The sequence below is a fragment of the Epinephelus fuscoguttatus genome, linkage group LG4, assembly GCF_011397635.1.
Source record: "Epinephelus fuscoguttatus linkage group LG4, E.fuscoguttatus.final_Chr_v1".
NCBI classification, from domain to species: Eukaryota; Metazoa; Chordata; class Actinopteri; order Perciformes; family Serranidae; genus Epinephelus; species Epinephelus fuscoguttatus.
In genome coordinates, this window is record NC_064755.1 from 5,818,268 (window position 1) to 5,837,039 (window position 18,772).

The following is an 18,772-nucleotide window of genomic DNA, read 5'->3' on the forward strand; positions in this document are numbered from 1 at the left end:
GCAACATGGCGACTGAGGGTGAGGACCCGCTCCATATGTATATATAGACGGCTCATTCTAAGGTAACAAAAACACAACAATTCTTATTTTCAGGTGATTATTATACACTAAAGAAAACACATTTATTATACTATATTCAATTTCTGCTATTATATCCCCCTAAATCCTAACAGAGATGGGACCAAGTTACACATGTGCAAGTCTCAAGTAAGTCTCAAGTCTTAACCTTCAAGTCTCAAGTCATTTTTTCTTGGGCAAGTCAAGTCATAGGTTATGTCAAGTCAAGTCCTGTAATAGGTCAAGTCCAAGTCAAGTCACCTTATTATTGTAATTTTACCTGCAGAATCTGATCTTAATAAAGTGAAAAGACAAGATATAAGTAACTGTCAGTAAACATTGACTTCATCGCTGCAATGTTTACTTTGCAGGGACGACCCCCATGCGTGCGCGCGCGCACACACACACACACACACACACACACACACACTAACCAAGGCAGCGGCAAAAATCACCCATTTAGCTCATTTAACCATGTTGCTCGTTCATAAAACATACAGCCGGTCTTGTGATGAACCGGTTGGAATGTTCGCTCACATTTTCTGGGGTTAATGTTAACAAATAAATTAAAAAACAAGTTCCACCAAACTGACCCACCACCCCCACCCCAACCCCGTATCGTATCAAGCTAACATTAGCTAACTACCGACTAACCAGATAATATTAACTAATTGACAAGCACTTACTGGGCAGAATGGCTCTTCAAATGACGAACAAAGTTTGAAGTTGTCGTCTGGCTGTCCGAGATGTTTATGCCGCATGTCTTGCACTGTACTGTTCATCTTTTGCCGAAATAATGGTAATTCCGAAAGCCGAAGACAATGACTCTCGGTGCCCCTCCCACTGACATGTTGATGCCTATCTGATATAAGAGGGCGTGTTTCTCCAATAAACAGATTGACAGGGTAGTGATCCAATCATGACAACGCCATTCTCAGCCTGCGCTCCTACCGGATAATCAATATTATTTTTTAAATCAATTTATTAATTTTATATTCTAACCGAAAACATGATGTGAATAACACTCAAGTCATTCAAGTCATCGTGTCTCAAGTCAAGTCCTGAGTCTTTAACTTCCAAGTCCGAGTCAAGTCTCAAGTCTTTTATTTTTTGTCAAGTTAAGTCACAAGTCATCAAAACAACAACTTGAGTCGACTCAAGTCCAAGTCACAATGACTCACGTCCCCATCTCTGAATCCTACACACTGGATCTTAAAATCAGAGGGATTTAGAAATAGAGGTCTGTCTCCAATATAAGCCTGCTTCAAATAAAGGCCTGGTACATTCAGCAGCTGAGGTGAAACACTTTTATGCCTATTGATTTTGAAAGAGCACGACCAATGGGGAAACTCCAACACTCAACCAGCCAATAAGAAAACATCATCACTCACTCAGTCAGAGACAGACTTTAGAGTTTATAGGGCAGGCTCCACTTTGCTGCGGTCCACCAAAAAAATTGTTGTATCCATATTGAATCAGTGGATACCACAACATCTTTTTTCTTGGTTCTCAGTAAAAACTAAAAACAAGTCTTTTATTTGCTTCCTTATAATACACATTGGCAGTAAAGCATAAATAATACAGTGCAAGTCCTGTCCTGAAGCAACATCCTATTCTTTTATAAAGTGTTGATCAGCAGGTGGGCTGCTCTTTGATGACTGCTCAGTGAGGATGTTAGTATAGCTCCCAGACAGCATTATGTATAACGTCCTCATGATCTCTCCATCTCCAGTACTATTCTCCACAAACAGATCCACGCCTGTGTGAGGAAAAAAAAGGAATTAAGAAAAACAAAACATTTGCAGTCATGCATTTGCTTACTTCTTCTCTATTCCCCCCCAATGTAGATCTGGTGTTATCCCAAATTGTGTGATGTATGGTACAAATTTGCAAAAATTATATTTGACTTAAATCTAACAAACTTTAACTATCACACAGTGGGGATTTTAGGAGTAACTGTATGTGTGTTGTCACTCACCCATGAGGGTTGCACTGGAGGCCATCAGCACAGGGGCAGTGGTCGCGAGGTCCCTCTTGGTCCCAGGCCAGCATGTCCATCAGCAGGTTCGGGTGGCTCAGACAGGACTCCCCCTTCTCTGGTCTGGGATTACACACTGGAAACAACAGCTCTGGAGGAAGCACATTAGGGAAAAAATAATAAACTGTCTTTACTGTTCAGCCACAGTGGCCATTTTATCACTGCTAATGTTATTTTCTGTTACACACAAACCAAAAACATAAAGCCTGTATCAGATTCTCAGGCCCAATGTCACAGACTAGTCTCAGACAAGAGTATTTTTCCATGGATGTCTGCTTGAACATGTTTCATGTTTGTAGAATTTGGACAGATTCCATAAATCAGCGAGAAAGCAGCAAGTGAGGAATTTATTTATAAGAAACACCACAGATAATTACTTTAATCAAAAATTAGACAAGTTCTGTATGTATGTATGTATGCTGTTTGGTCTGAGTGTGATAAATAGAAACTAGAATTACGACCACACAGTTGTATACCTCCACAAACCAGTCAAGTTGCACTTACAGTTAACATCCATGTCTGTGAAAACATGGATGCTTCATACATATCTTCCCCCTGACAGCACAGAAGATCTATACCATCAGCACAGTTTCAAGGTGGACACCCAAGATTAGTGTCACCAATTCAGTATCTGACCAAATATCTCCCCTTATGTTCCTGAGATATGATGCTGAGTAATGGACAAAATATTATGCAGAATATTATGATGTCACAGTAAAGATTACCTTTGACCTTTTGAATATAATATGTCATCACTTCATCATTTTATCCTTTCAGACATTTGTGTGAAATTTGACATAATTACAAAAAAACTCCTAAGTTATGGCTAAAACATGTTGTGTGGAGTCACAGTGTTCTTGACCTTTGACCACCAAATCCTGATCAGTTCATACTTGAGTCCAAGTGGATGTTTGTGCCAAATTTACAGAGATTCCCTTAAGGCCCTCTCGAGATTTCACGTTGACAAAAATGAGACAGACATAATTTTACAGTGACCTTGGCCTTTGACCAACAAGTTAAACTCACTTCATCATTCAGTCTAAGTGGACGTTTGTGCCAAATTTGAAGAAATTCCTTAAAGGTGTTCTTGAGAAATTGTATTCACAAGAATGAGACGGACACAAGGCCACAGTAACCTTGAGCCTTCACCACCAAAATCTAACCAATTCATTCTTGAGTCCAAGTGAACGTTTGTGCCAAATTGCCACCTTAGAATTAGGAGGTTCTATCTGCGTTCTGAGCAGTTTTGATATATTCAGCTTCAAAGTTTTGCATTCCAAATAGCAGATATGATATGAACCTTTTTGTTCCCTACAATGAAAGTCCCAAAATGCATTTAACTTAAAACAAAATTTCACACTAGAGAAGAATATATGAATAACTTAATTTTGACAAAAATGGCAGATAGATATGGGGTGCCGTTTGTAAAGTGACTCACGCTGAAAATAACATCAACATTTGTGTTGTGAATTTTTTTAATGTCACCTTTTACCACATTTACAGCAATATTTGTTAACTTAGAAATATATTAAATAGTTAAATCTAAATATTAAATGTGGTACCTAAATGTTAAATGTTAAATCTAAATAGTGAATCTAAATGCTAAATCTAAATATTAAATCTAAATCTAAATATTAAATCGAAATCTAAATGTTAAATCTAAATGCTAAATCTAAATGTTAAATGTTAAATCTAAATGTTCTGGGTGAAACTAAACTGTCTTAGTTACAACATGATTGAGCTAGCAAAGCAGTTTTGTGTTGCTATGTGTGGTATTTATTCAGTTTTGGGAAATCACGATGTCTAGAAAGCAGGGTCAGCAGAAGCAAAGCTAACATCAGGACATCATCTGTTAAAAGCCTCCCGTTGTCGGATACGACATGAAACTACTCCAGTTAGCTCAATCATGTTGTAACTAAGACATCCGCTGGAAAAAAATATTTTTTTCACGGACCGTTTAGATTTAATGAGTCATTACAGACACCGCTAACGGGGCTAACAACTAACAGTTAGCCCAGCTAATCTACGATAACCATGTTATTTACAAAACGTGCACACAGAAATAGTAATGTTTGTTCAATCATTGTGTTTATAGACTTAACAAACACCAGATTAGTCTAAACAGTGATATTGTGACGTGAAAAATGTGAGATATTCATATATATATATGTAGCTAAACTCTGCTGGTTTTCTACCCGGATGTATTTGTAAACAACAAGGTGATTCCCTCCGAAGGGACACTAACAACTCAAAGTACACGTCAAATAAAATTTCTCCAAACATGTTTCTTGTTATTTTAGGTAGTTATTATCACGCTAATGTTACACTTATGTATGATAAGTTGGTTTTAATTCATTATTTGATTCTATAAACACAGTCTGACCATCTCAAGCCTTTAATTTGGTACTTCCGGTGACCAGCAGTGTGAATTTGCATATTAGCTAAATATTTAGTTTCACCCAGAACATTTAGATTCAACATTTAGATTTAGATTTAATATTTAGATTTAGATTTAGGTTTAGCATTTAGATTTAGATTTAATATTTAGATTTAGATTTAGATTTAGGTTTAGCATTTAGATTTAGATTTAATATTTAGATTTAGATTTAGCATTTAGATTTAACATTTAGATTTAGCATTTAGATTTAACATTTAGATTTAATATTTAGATTTAGATTTAGCATTTAGATTTAACATTTAGATTTAATATTTAGATTTAGCATTTAGATTTAGATTTAATATTTAGATTTAGATTTAGCATTTAGATTTAACATTTAGATTTAATATTTAGATTTAGATTTAGCATTTAGATTTAGATTTAATATTTAGATTTAGCATTTAGATTTAACATTTAGATTTAGCATTTAGATTTAGATTTAATATTTAGATTTAGATTTAGCATTTAGATTTAGCATTTAGATTTAGATTTAATATTTAGATTTAGATTTAACATTTAGATTTAACTATGTAATATATTTGTAAGTTAACAAATATTGCTGTAAATGTGGTAACCACTTTCACTCTCACCACTTTTTTAAACATTGTTTGAAGCTAAATGCAGCAAAATGCTGATGTTATTTTCAGCGTGAGACACTTTACAAACAGCACCCCATAGATAGAACCATATAATTCTAAGGTAACAAAATTTGAGGAAATTCCTAAGGCCACAAAATATCACATTCACAAGAATGAGACAAACATAAGGCCACAGTAACCTTGAACTTCGACCACCAATATCTAATCAGTTCATTCTTGAGTCAAAGTGGACATTTTTGCCAAATCTGAAGAAATTCCTTTAAGGTGAGATATTGCGGTCACAAACATGGGCGGAGCAGATGGACAACTCAAAAACAGAATGCCTCAAAAACAACAGTCAGAGAGTCTTGTTATTGTTTCCATGTCAGACTGTCAGTTCTTAATAACTGTGATGGTCAGTAATGTCTTCCTCACATTTTCCATTTGCATGGTCTTTCGTATCTTTGACCATATACTATATGTGGAGGGGAGCAATACATTGAGTGTTTGTTCCACTGAACAGTTCACTTATGCTGACCTCCAGTGGTTAAACGTCTCACTCTGCATTGTATTGGTGTGGAAGCAGAAATCTCTGTGGCAGATACCTAAAAACTTGGACAAATAAAAGCCTCTTCATGGCTACATGTCTCTAGTGAGAAAATACTTTTGTTTTTTTGTCATTTTAAGCCAGTCAGTTTACCCACATCCATTTTAAAATAATAGCAGTTACAACAAAATGTACCAGAAAATTTTCAAGTAACAAAAAAAAAAAGGATATGAGACGCAATAAAAGATATAAGTGTGCTAATATACCACACTATAGTGCATGCAATAGATAAAAATGAGAGAAAATTGAATTAAGAAAAAAAAAAAGAAGTTTACCTGAAGGACATGCAGAGATATAATACATTCATTTGACCTCAGCTTAACGGACTTGACTTAAAATAAGGGTTATGGTTTGGGGTTAAAGCTAACCCCATACACTACAGCATGTATTTGCACTCTATGTATATATGTAGAATATGACATTAACTGTGACAGGTTTAGTAAGTCAATCTTCTTATATGTCATATCCAGGTCAGTTTCTGAGGGTGTCAATGCTGAAGCTCACCCCGTTGAAAGGCACAGCAGAGGTCCGACCTGCAGTCACTCTGACCCTGACAGATGGTGCCCTCTGTTCCTTTGGTGGCGTTGACTGTACACTGGCCCCACACACACATCTCATCTGAGCAGCACTCCTCATCCTTTGTACAGGGCTACATGGGGACACACATTCAGATATGCAAATAAGTATGTAAAGCACACATGATCACTTACTACATACATGGTTAATGTATTGTTGTACCATCATCATCTTTCATGGACCCTTTTTAGTAATTCCACATAAAAGGCACTTGACAGGTGATTCATTAATGCTGCTTTACTGTTCAGCATTGATACGTTATCTAACATTGTTTTATTTATTTCTTTTTTGCGTTGTGTGATTAATGCATGTGTAGACTGGTAGCCTCCACACTTTATTTTTCATTGTGAAGCAGTGGGTCAGATTGCGTGGAAGGTCAGCTGCTGAGTTTCTTTGCAGGACAAAGCGAGATTTCTTTCTGGCATTGAGCAGACAGATGGTGCTGTTCATACAGGTGAACCAAGATGAAAACTATTACCAAGAAACTATGATACTGTTTGTGAGAAGATGCAAATGATTTATGGGGAATGTGATACATAAAGTTGATGCTAGTGGCTCAGTACAATGAAAAGAAGGCACACGACAACAATGCCACTGGTGACAACTAGTTCTCTCAGTCATGGTCTCATTTGATCATGGCTATTCTCCCATTCTACATTCACTTTGACAGTGATCAGCTGATATCTTAATATCTTATCACTCACATGTTCAACCTTAAAAGCCCCATTAACTATTTTTTGGCCATTTAATTATCACCTTATTAAGTTGAAGTAATGAAGTAAATAGCTGCCTATGTAGACATTTGGATCCATGTTTTTAGTCACCTTTTGAATATAAGTCCAATGTTTACTTGTTTTAGGTCTGCTTTGGCCTCCATTGATTCCTGGCTGAAACGTTGCATAAAGCTTAGAGGGAAATGCAGAGTCATTATCACTAATTAATTGTCACTATGAATGACACCTTCTCCATTTAACACAGACACTTGATCAATTGTTGACAGCGTTGCGTAAGTTACTTTCAAAATGCACTGAACTACATATTACTAGGTACTATCATTTGAAAGTAACAAGCTACTTTGAATTACTGTCTGTTTAGGCTAATGTGTTACTGGTTGCACTACTTTGGCATTACTTTCACCAAAATAACCTCAGGAGTATGACTCGGCATTATAAAATGGAAGAGGGTCATGTTTCAAAGTAGGTTATCACAGGACAGAGGCTCAAGTTTATTGCAGTTCATTACATCACCAGTAGTAAGCGATATTGTACAGCCTAACAAAGGCTCTCCTCCAGAGCACAGATGTGACCCATTCATAAATTTACATGCAGTGGTTACCACTTTGTATTAAAATCACCTGCTTATATTAACAACAGTGTGATGATATAGAACACTTTAGCCTTTTGGACGGCTGTGGTTCAGGAGGTAGACTAATCGGAAGATCAGCAGTTTGATCCCTCTCCAATCCACGTGTTGGTTCAAGATCAAGATCAACTTTGTTGTCCTACAAAATGGGAAATTTGTCTTGGGCTCTACACCCATGCTGCAGTCATAACAATACAACATACAACACAGTACATAAACAAATCAACATTATACACCAAATATAGCAATAACAGAAGAACACAAAAACATTGTCTATACATTTATAGACATAGTTATGAATGAATTCTTAAATCTGTTCAATCTGCAACAAGCCACTCTAAATCTCCTCCCAGAGGGCAACAGCTCGTATGCTGCATGCAGAACATTAGAGGAGCCGTTGATGATCCTATTGGCTTGATGTAGGGTCATCTGTTCCTTCCTTTGACACCAATAAATTGGGTAAGAAACTGAACCCCAGATTGCTCCCAATAGCTATTCAATGGGTGTGTGAGTGTGTGTTTATGTAAGCTGATTAACAAGGGGCATGTTTTATGGTAGGCTCGGCCACCAGTGTGTGAATGTGACATGTAGTGTTAAAGCGATTTGAGTGGTTAGAAGACCAGAAAGGGGCTATACGAGTGCAGGTAAATAAAGAACAGGCCTGGACATAGGGATGGGCAGGCAGACGAAGGCATCAATATATTTCATTATATGACACACAATACAAAAAATGCTAAGTTAATCACAACAAGTGGATTGGCATGCCAGTCAATCACACTATGGCGAGCACAAATGAAATGGCCCAGTTAACTACAACAGCAATAGAGAGAGTTGTGTATAAGACAAGGTTGGTGTGTTGGCACTGCTCCACTGTTGTAGGTATGCTGTAGGTATGTGACTGGAAACACACTGAACATGCTAATTTGACAAACATCTGGCATTACCCAGATGTGCTTTATAATTTAGCCCTAAGGACATGACATGACAAGACACACACACACACACACACACACACACACACACACACGGCGCACTGGTGGAAGTGGCATGGTGAAGGAAAAAATAAAAAAGAGCAAACACTTAATTTGGTAACACATTACTTAACATAGTAAATGTAATTTTACCAGAAATCGTATTAGTAAGACATTACAAGACTTACTGCTAAAAGTACTTACTGTCACATGTGCGTAACATTTTCTTTCCCAGTACTGATTGCTGAAATCAAAAACTGAACCTTACAGCTTTAATTAAACAAACCACAGAAACAGGACTGACTGAATCCCCACCATATCTGTTGGGATGCAGGGGAGGCACTTGGAGTTCTCAATCTCATACAGGCAGTATTTCAGGTCACCACAGTCCTCATCCACCATGCATTCCTTGGTTGAGAGATAAAAAGAAATAGTCAGCAACAGAGCACTGATTCAAAATGCAACAAAGTGGGTCAAACCAGACTGTAGACCAGGATTTACTCGTTTAAATGTTGTCATTGCAAATTATCAGCTGCCTGTTTTTTTGCTGTTTTATAAACATAAAAGTTGAAGTTTTTCATCTGAAGGATGTTCTATTTATTATGATTTAAGACAAAGTAGTTGTATTTATGCCAAACATCTAATGGCTGTAATATGCTACACTACCAAATATCATTTTCCTTTAATCACAGTAACAGCTGTCCACTGTATTCACATTCAATGAGTTCCTAAGGGGTTGATGCAAAGGCTAAGGTTTCATTTAAACATTGGTTAGGACAAATTTGGGGTCTGGTGTTCCTCCCCCACCAAACTTTTAGTGTCAAACACGTCATTTCCTGTCTTTGGTGAAGTTTTATGCACTAATTTATGGTGGAAATGTGTTTATTTACGTGAAGAAAAACAAAATTCAGGCGATAGATGATGATTAAAAACTATAAAAATAGGCTATAATGGAACATATTGCAGTAAGGCTCTCAGGTATTCTTTAATGCTTTCACATATTTATCTTCATCAGCTTCTCTCTTTTAATGTTATCTCTGCTGTGTCAACACACATTTAGGCGTAGCTTACTTTTCAACCTTATTTCTGTCATTTGTTTGGGGAAGTTACCTCTTTCTTGCAGGATCAATTGCCCCTCAGGACAAATAAAGGTCTTAAATTGAATTGAATTGAATGTGCGTGTGACACCTATTTACATCAATGGCTGATTAATTCATAAACCCCTGGACTTTAATTGCTCATATGTGTTTTAGTAAGATTTCTGCTAATGTTCAATCAAGCAATATCCCACATATATGGGTTCTCTGCAAAGCTGAAAATAAAGTTGTACAATTTTTTTTAATTTTTTTTTTTTAAAATAGCTGTAAAATTATGAAAATAAACTCTTACTTAAATGAGAATAAAGTTAAAATGTTTCAAGAAAAAATCTACCTGTTCTATAGTTGGCTGTGCAGACTATGTTGTGTTTCTGCTAGCCACAGTCCACCTCCTTTTACAACACATTCTCACTCCAACCTTGTCTTGTAAGGTACCCTGGGCGCGTTGGTTGTTAACGTTCTGGGACGCCATGTCAACTTCAGCCTGTTATATGTATTGTCTGCTTTCAAAATACACTTTTACACATGAAATGTACCATTTACCTACAGTCTCTTTCAAAATAAACTCACTACGTCTGTCCAACACCACAAGTTAATGTTTTTTTCATCCAACAACGCACATGTGGTTGTATTTAAGAAAGAAAGCAGGCTTTGGCTTAGTATTCTAACAGGAAGCCAACGCCCATCTCCCAGGTGAAAGTCTGTGGTTGTTTGACCCATCCACCACCCTTCCATCCAACCTACTTGAACTTTTCACCCTGCTAACTTTTGTTTGTTGTCCCGCCGTGTTTCCCCCTATCATGCCGACGTGAAAGGATGGCTTTTTTGTTGCTGTCTGACGCCGGAAGTAACTGCCCAAGCGCCGATTTTTTTGATGACTTCTGAGGGAGACAGGGTTGCCATGTAAACTGTCTGATGAGCATTAGTGACATCTGAATTGTACAGAAGGTCTAAATGTCAGGTTGTCACAACCCTCTCTCCTCTATGCTAGATTTCTTTCTAGTTTATAAAACGTTTCCTGGTCGAACATAAATGGCGAGACTGGTCTTGTGATTGCATTCTATTGGGGCTATAAAGCGTAAAGGAAAGAGTAACTTCACCTCCTCTATGATGTGACCTCTCTCCGTGTGACTCCCACCATGACTGTGTGAAACACTGCTTGAGACTAAACCCAAATGTTTAGATCTCTGAAACATTTCCTGTTGTCAAAGTCCACCAGAGCTGAGCTGGAAACATGTGGTGTTAAATTAAGTTTGTTTGATCTGCAGGAACATTAAGTACAGCATGCAACACAATGGGTAACAACATGCAGAAAACACTGCATATAGCTTTGTTGAAGATTCTAGTAGTTGTAGGGTGGATTTTTCCAGAAGCATAAAGCTGACTAGTTTAGTTGGGCTTTTCTTGTCAAATTTTGGAATGCTAATGAGATATCTGAGATTTAGTTCAACTCTTTTTCAGTGGTCAGAGGAAACAGCGTCTGCCAAAAAAAGCACTGGCCCGCTGTGAACTCACCCCCTTTTTCAGTCTTTATCTTTGTGTGTGCTGTCTCTGGAAAATCAGCGTAGAACCACAGCCAAGTCCCTGAAAGCACGCATTATTGAGACTGACTGGACTGTGTAAAGTCAGAGACAGGATCAAGACCCTGACAGCACAGTCTGTTTGTCTCATCTCTCATCATTACTCATCTTTACAAGTTAAACATCCTCACTTCATAACTGTATCTCTGATGTTAAAATCAGAACACATTGTCCTCTACTTGAGACATTCAGTTTCATAAAGCTGTCATTTCACTAAGCATTAAAATGGAAGACTTTTATTCTTTCATCTGTACCGTATGCACATATTTGCAGAAGTATACAAGATCTTTCCGTAGCATTTGCCATGAAATAAGATATTATTAAGAGAACAGAGAAACACTGGAAGCTACATATATGGACCACACTATGATACCCTGCAATTAGCTTAATAAATGCCAGATGACTACGGCTTTTATCGCTCTCATAGGCCCAGTAGCATGTATACCTTTCAATAAAAATATTTTCCACAAATTACTTTGCAGAGAACAGTAACATAGTCAACTCAATGAGCAAAAGACCTAATTTAAGCATCTAAGCCTGTGTGATTTCCAGAGAAATTAGGTAAGCCAAGCCTTCAATTAGCTGTTAAATTAAACCGACTTTGACACATTCTAGTTTTAATCTCTGTAGTTTAAGCTGTAACTCATCACTGAAGCCTTAAATGCAGGGAAATAGTATACAGTAGTCTGCAGATGTATTCACCCCCTTGTCACCCCTGTAATTCAAATGATTTTTTATTTTAACTGTTTTGTAATGGGCCTAAATAAAATAGTCAAAGCTAGTGAAGTGAAAATTAAAAAAAACTTGTTTCAGAAAATTCAGAAAAAATAAAATACTGAAAAGTGGTGTGCATGTGCTATGAAGCTGCCATGAAGCCCCTAAATAAGATCTGGTGCTACTAATTGCTTTTGGAAGTCACATAATTAGTTACTTTAAGTCCACCTGTGTGCAATCTAAGTGTCACATGATCTCAATATGTATATACACGCCTGTTCTGAAAGGCCCCAGTGTCTGCAGCAACACTAAGCAAGGTTCACCACCAAGCAAATGGCACCATGAAGACCAGGGAGCTCTCCGAACATGTCAGGGACAAAGTTCTGGAGAATATGATCAGAGTTGGGTTTTATAAATATATCTGAAACTTTGAACATCCCACTGAGTACCATTAAATTCATTGATACAAAGTGGAAAAAATATGGCACCACAATAAAAGTGCAAAGAGAGGGCCGCCAACCAATACTCACGGACCAGGGCAAGAAGGACATTAATTAGAGAGACAACAAAGAGATAATCCTAAAGGAGCTGGAAAGCTCCACAGCAGAGATGGCAGTATCTGTCCATAGGACCACTTAAAGCTGTACATTCCACAGAGCTGCAGGGCTTTATGAAAGAGTGGCCAAAGTTTAATTTTAGTCTCGTATGACCAGTCCATATGTTTAGGGAGTCTCCCATATGCATTTGGCTGAACTCAAAACATGTTCTTGTTTCTTTGTTTAAGCATTGGGCTTTTTTTCTGGCCACTCTTCCATAAGTCCCAGCTCTTTGGAGTGAATGGCTTAACGTGGTCCATCCTATGGACACTCCTTCAGAGTTACCTTCAGTCTAATTGTTGTCTCTCTCATCTCTCTCTTCTGGTCTGTGAGTTGTGGTGGGCAGCCCTCTTTTGGCATGTTTGTTATGGTGCAATATTTTTTTCTGATGTTATAATAATGGATTCAATGGTGCTCAGAGGGATGTTCAAAGTTTTAAACAATTCTTTATAACCCAACCCTGATCTGTATTTCTCCAGAACTTTGTTCCTGGCCTGAGCTCCTTGGTCTTCATAGTGCCACTCAGTTGGTGGTAAACCTTGCTTTGTGTTGTTGCAGACTCTTTTGAAGGTTATTGGTAGCACCATGGTCATTCTACTCAGTTCACTATGTGCGCCACCATGTTGCTGTGACATCAGGTTTGTTTATGTCAGCAAACTCAAACTAGATGGATCTTGCCAGAGTTTCTGACTAGAAATTACAACTTGAATGACTCTTCCAATGCTCTTTCATGTGACCAAGGTTTTTTTCACGCACAATCGATTGTAGTACTATTCCCAACACAAAGCTAAAGGGGGAAATCGACACATAATATGTTTGTTACGGAGCAAAAAAATGAAATACATTTATTTCTACAGACTGTGCCATTCCACTCTGTTTTGCTCTCTTTGCTAAATGTTTGTTGCCTTTGTTGGCAGGGCAGCGGCATGGGAAGATTATGATACAATTGGCTCCTGGGCACAGACAATTAAGAGGCCCTACTACCTCTTCTACATAGAAGCAAGACACAGACTTTGTGCAAGTTGTCTCTCTTCTTTTTCTTTGTTTTGCATCTCTTTGCACAGGTTGTTATGCATTTTTTGTGATGTTGTGACTCTTTGTGGCAATTTTGTGTGTTCTTGTGGTTGTTTTGTGTCTCTTTGAGGTCATTCTGTGTCTCTCTGTGGTTCCTAGCCCCTGACACTTTAGGCCCCATGGCCTGTGCCTGGTAGGGCCATTCAGTAATCCATCCATGGGCAGCGGCAGACTGTCATATTCAATATCATTTGTTATTTAGGCCTTACTCTAAATGTATTTGTAAATTACAATGTACAAGCTTTAAGTTAGTAAATCAAAAAAAGGAATACCAATATTTTCTCTACTTGTTTTACAGAGCTAAAAATCTGAAGAAACATCATCAACAGGGTTATCTCAGCGTGGGTTTGGAGACTTAACTTTTCTTAAAGCCCACATAACAATCTGAATTTTATATTTTCAACACTGTCATGTCCTACATGTCCTTGGCAAAAAAAACTGCTTGGCTTCGCAACATATTCTCACTTCCAATTTGTGAACACAGCAGCTTGATCAGTGACCCTAAGCTTCAAACTATGATATTCTAGGTCCCCCTATAGTGTCAGTTTTGGATACTCAGTGACAGTGTATTCATTTCTGCTCATTATATGCATAAAATAATCTTCTGTGTTGATAGGAAATTTAGTTTTCATCATCAAAACAACTTTAAGGCCTACGTAACTTAAATAAGGAATAATGCTTATGTACAGGCCTGTGCCACTTAAGTGAGGAATAATGCCTATAGCAGCCTATGTAACTTAAGTAAGGGAAAATGCTTACGTACTGTAGCAGCCTACTTGACTTAAGTTAGGAATAATGCCTTCATAGCAGCCTAACTTAAGTTAGGGCTAATGCCTGTGTAGCAGCCTACATAATTTAAGTGAGAGATAATGCCTACATAGCGGCCTATGTAACTTAAGTAATAAACAATGCCTTTGTAGCAGCCTAAGCAACTCAAGTAAGGGACAATGCCTACGTACCCACCTACGAATTTCTAGTCTGTTTAGCTCATAGAACCCTTTGGCCCAGCTATTGGCCAAAAAGCTAAATTTATGCTAGCAAGATTCAAAAGTAAAAACACTGGGTATGGTTTACAAACACTGGATATAATTTGACCAGCCATGTCACTATCTCAAAAATAGCTCATGAATGTGACAGTTGTCTGATAATCACAGTCTGTGTATTGTCTCTTACGTTGTGTTTTTTTCTGTATTGTTCCTATGTGTTGTTTTGTTTGTTTTGAACAGACTGTGAAGTCAAATATCCCTCTGGGACAATAAAGTCTAATCTAATCTAAGAAATGAATCTTGTCATCATGAGATACAGCAGCTTTCTAATTACAAGATGTTGGGACATAATTACCAGATGAGTATTATTACACTAAGGATGCATTTTTAACTGGAATCACTTCAAACAAAAGCTAAACATAATTGCCACAGATGTCAAAAACATGTTCACTGGGTATTTTCTATAAATTGCTGAGTCAACCAACTTTACTGTGGCTTCCTTGAATGCAGTTTAAGTGTGTCTCCTTGTAGAGGGGGGAATTTCTATATAGTTAGTCGTTTAAGAAGAGCAGAACTTATCCTGCCTGCCTGGCTTGCAGGCTTACTTGCTTCCCCCTGCATTTTTTCCAGCGGCAAGCTCTATTAACATAACCACTTTCTGTACAGCTGCCAGGAAAGCAAAAGATCAAAACCCCCGTTGTAAAGTAAAATAGCCAAACAGGCGGCAAGCAGCAATAATGACCTCAATCCAAGCTGGCCTGCTGTTGGCTGAAACTGTGAAAAGTATATGTTAGGTCTGTTTCCTGGATGATCTCATTCTTTATAAAACCAGTTGAGACAATACCGCCACAGTTTCAGAGAGCACTCCACCTTTCGGTCTCTTCTTACAGACATTGTGAATATTTACAAAATGAGAAGAGAAAATTGTAATGCAGAAACAAGATGTTTAAGGTAAGTACTTGGAGATGAGAATTAAATATGACAAATGACTGGTGATGAAACATAATGACTCATGCTTTCATCCCTGTTTCCAAAGGGCTGCCTTTAAGTTTGTATCATCACTACTAAAACAAAAACATTTGGTCTGAAACTGGGGCAGTTAGATTACATGTTTCTGCCTGAAAACCAAACACACACATCCGGAATCCTGAGTCAGCAGGCTATCAGCTGGACAAGCATAACAAATATGTTGCATTGCTATATGTTCAAAAAAACCCCACTCTCATGTTAACTACTGTACGTCTCCATCAGCTATTTTGTGTAGTTTTAATCCAGCCCTGTTGCCAGAAGAAAATGTTGGCATCATATGATTATGTAAACCACAAATACATTAAATTTTCATGTTTCATAGGAAATGTAATGTATAAATATATCAATATTTCTATAGTGTCATAGTGTATGAGCTGACTTCATCATTGGGAGGTGGAGGGGATGGTGGATGGTGCCTGCCAAGCTGCAGACCACTGTTCAAGCCCCACAAACAACAAAACTGGTCATTTTATTAGCAACCCATCACTATGTTTCCAGCATCTTTTTAGCTTCAAAACACTGGTATTTTTTAGCAACTCTTCATAGTTTTTTCAGCGGTGATTGTGCTATGAAATATGGTTGTTTTCTCCAGTGGGGCGCCAAATTCCTGTGTTACCAGCAAATTTTCAGCCCCCAGATGTGGGTGTTTTCCAATCCCATTGCTGGATTTTTTTCGCAGGCATAGTGCAACAAATAGTGTTTTTTTTACCAAGACATCTCTGTTTTTTATAACGGGATAGTGGCATAAAAAGCAGTTGTTTTTTACTGAGACATTGCTGCTTTTCCAGCGGGGATTGTGCCCCCAAAGCTGGGTGTGGTTGATGGCGTGACACTTAGGTGAGACGGCTACCAAGCTGCAGACCACAGTTCGAGACCAATAAACTATAAAAATACTTGTTTTTTTGCAAGTCATTGCTGCGTTTTCTGCCAGGATAGTGGCACAAAAAGCAGTTTGTTCTTTACTGAGACATCGCTGTTGTAGTAGTAGTAGTATTTCATCTTTTGATCTTTTAATCTTATCATAACCAAGTAGTTTTTGCACCTAAGCCTAACCACACGTTTAGTGCAGTGTTGTTAAAGTTTCAGTGTATCAGTTATTTAATAATGTGCAAATGTAACCTGTGCATGGTTTGCAGTGACATACAAGGCCAATATGTTTTCTGGTGACTGGGTTGCCAAATACACTGCTGTATGCTCAAAAAAGAACTATATCATAAGAACTATATCTCATTCGGCTATTTTGTATTGTACTAATCATGTGAGCATCAGGATAAAGTGAAACTAAATTACCAGGAAAGTTAGTCCAGAATGCATTAGGCCCATATTTTTTTTCCACATACACCAGACAGGGAAGGCAAAAGACTTACGTGATCCATACTGTTCCAGTTGCCAGAAATCTCCATACGGATGTGTGAAGTATGAAGGTTTCCTGTTTTATTTATGGTCTCCTATAAATGGCAAAGGGAGACATGTATCAGACCTCAAACAGGATAGCAATTACTGTGGTATTTTTGTGGTTTATTCAAGTCAAAGGAAAAGGGGGGGGGGGGGGGCAAACTTACAATAACTGTAGTAACTATCACAGTCTTTGTGTTCATTGTTAACAACTCTACAGCCCATTCCTGAACCCACGTGAAAATGAGGGGCATAACTAAAAGCTTTGCTTTCTTCATTCATGAAAACATGTCTGACAGTTGCATATTTTAAGTTAAGTTAAGTTAAGTTAACCCCTACCTTGTCTCCATCCTTTATCATCTCCTTAGACTCATTGTGGTAGTTCAAACGCAGATCCAGTGACGTTAAAGATGATTTAGCACTCTCAGTAGTTATCTGTTGGGTTGAATGTTAGGATATATGGGAGATCCATTCATAAATCCTTTATAAAAGAAAACACATGGCATTTCTATCATGTCCATACATCACATTTCCATATGGAGAGGGAGTGAATGACTCCTCAAGGTGGCTGTAACTGTGAAGAGTTTGTTGATATATAGCATGTACTGATTGATATTAATCTCTTTTTCTTCCCAAAAGAAACCTCCCAGTAGTTCACAAATAATCAAAACCAGACACACTGGCTACTGAAACATCAGCTGATTTATCAGACCTGCTGAAATTCAGTTCAGAGGAAAATAACAGATCTTACTGTTGCCTTCCAGGAGTCTCGGCTGGTAACAAAAAGAAATTGGCTGTGTACAGTTCAGGGGTTATTCTGTATTAGCTTTGCTTTTATTGAGTTGATTGGAGAGTATCCATTTTTAGCAACTACTAATATGATGAGGACTATTAATAGCATTCAGACATGATGTGAGTCAGACAGAAAGCAGACACGGAAACTATGTTGTGTTGCAACAACTCAGTCTGACAGTCGAAATTAAGCAGACTACCACAACAATTAAACGTGACTGACACCGATTATTTCCACTGCTTTCGTAAATTTCATGTAGTCCTGCGATAAATGACTAGATACATGGTTATTTGAGCTGTATGTCACTTTCCCCTCCAAAAAAGGCTATACAACTCTGTCCTTGTATGAATGAATAAAATATGACGCAGACCTGGTCCACAGCCTCCTCCAGTATGTGCTGGGTGTCCTCCATCAGCTCCTCCACCTCTCGGAACATGTCGTTCAGACTGACCGGGCCCCGCTCCAGGGCGTCCCGCAGGATCAGTGCCCCGCTCCGCGCCGCGCCGTCAGTCGCCCACAACAAGCACAAACTCAGAGATACCAACAGCAGCATGATACCGGACATCTTTTCCTCCTTCCCTCTCTGTCTGCCTGTCTGCCGAGCAGCGGAGCAGTGTGACGCACTGAGGGCGCACAGCCGCACACAGCTGGATCCGTTTTATTTGGAAAGTCTGAGGAGTGGTATAGTGGTCTGGATATAAAGTGGAACGGATCGGGTTTAATGGCGTGGAAAAGGTTCAAACTGCATTTCGTGAAGTATATGTCAAAATCAAACAGCTTCTAATGGGGACGTCTTTAGACTTGTGCACTGGTAAAAACAATGTTAGAAAAAGATCAAAAGCTGCTGGACAGGGATTACCAGATGTGATTTGTAAAGAGAAG

At 38.2% G+C, this 18,772-nt stretch overlaps 1 protein-coding gene across 1 annotated transcript; it reads right to left on the reverse strand.

The window, feature by feature from the left end:
• Window positions 1-673: 673 nt before the first annotated feature.
• Window positions 674-18,560, reverse strand: dkk3b (dickkopf WNT signaling pathway inhibitor 3b). The gene is made up of 7 exons (XM_049574511.1): window positions 18,261-18,560; window positions 17,437-17,532; window positions 17,070-17,150; window positions 8,942-9,034; window positions 6,222-6,366; window positions 2,036-2,186; window positions 674-1,816 (listed from the first exon to the last, which is right to left on the reverse strand). Exons 1-7 carry the CDS (start codon window positions 18,453-18,455, stop codon window positions 1,792-1,794), a joined length of 786 nt encoding a protein of 261 aa, XP_049430468.1. The 5' UTR covers window positions 18,456-18,560; the 3' UTR covers window positions 674-1,791.
• Window positions 18,561-18,772: the final 212 nt, after the last annotated feature.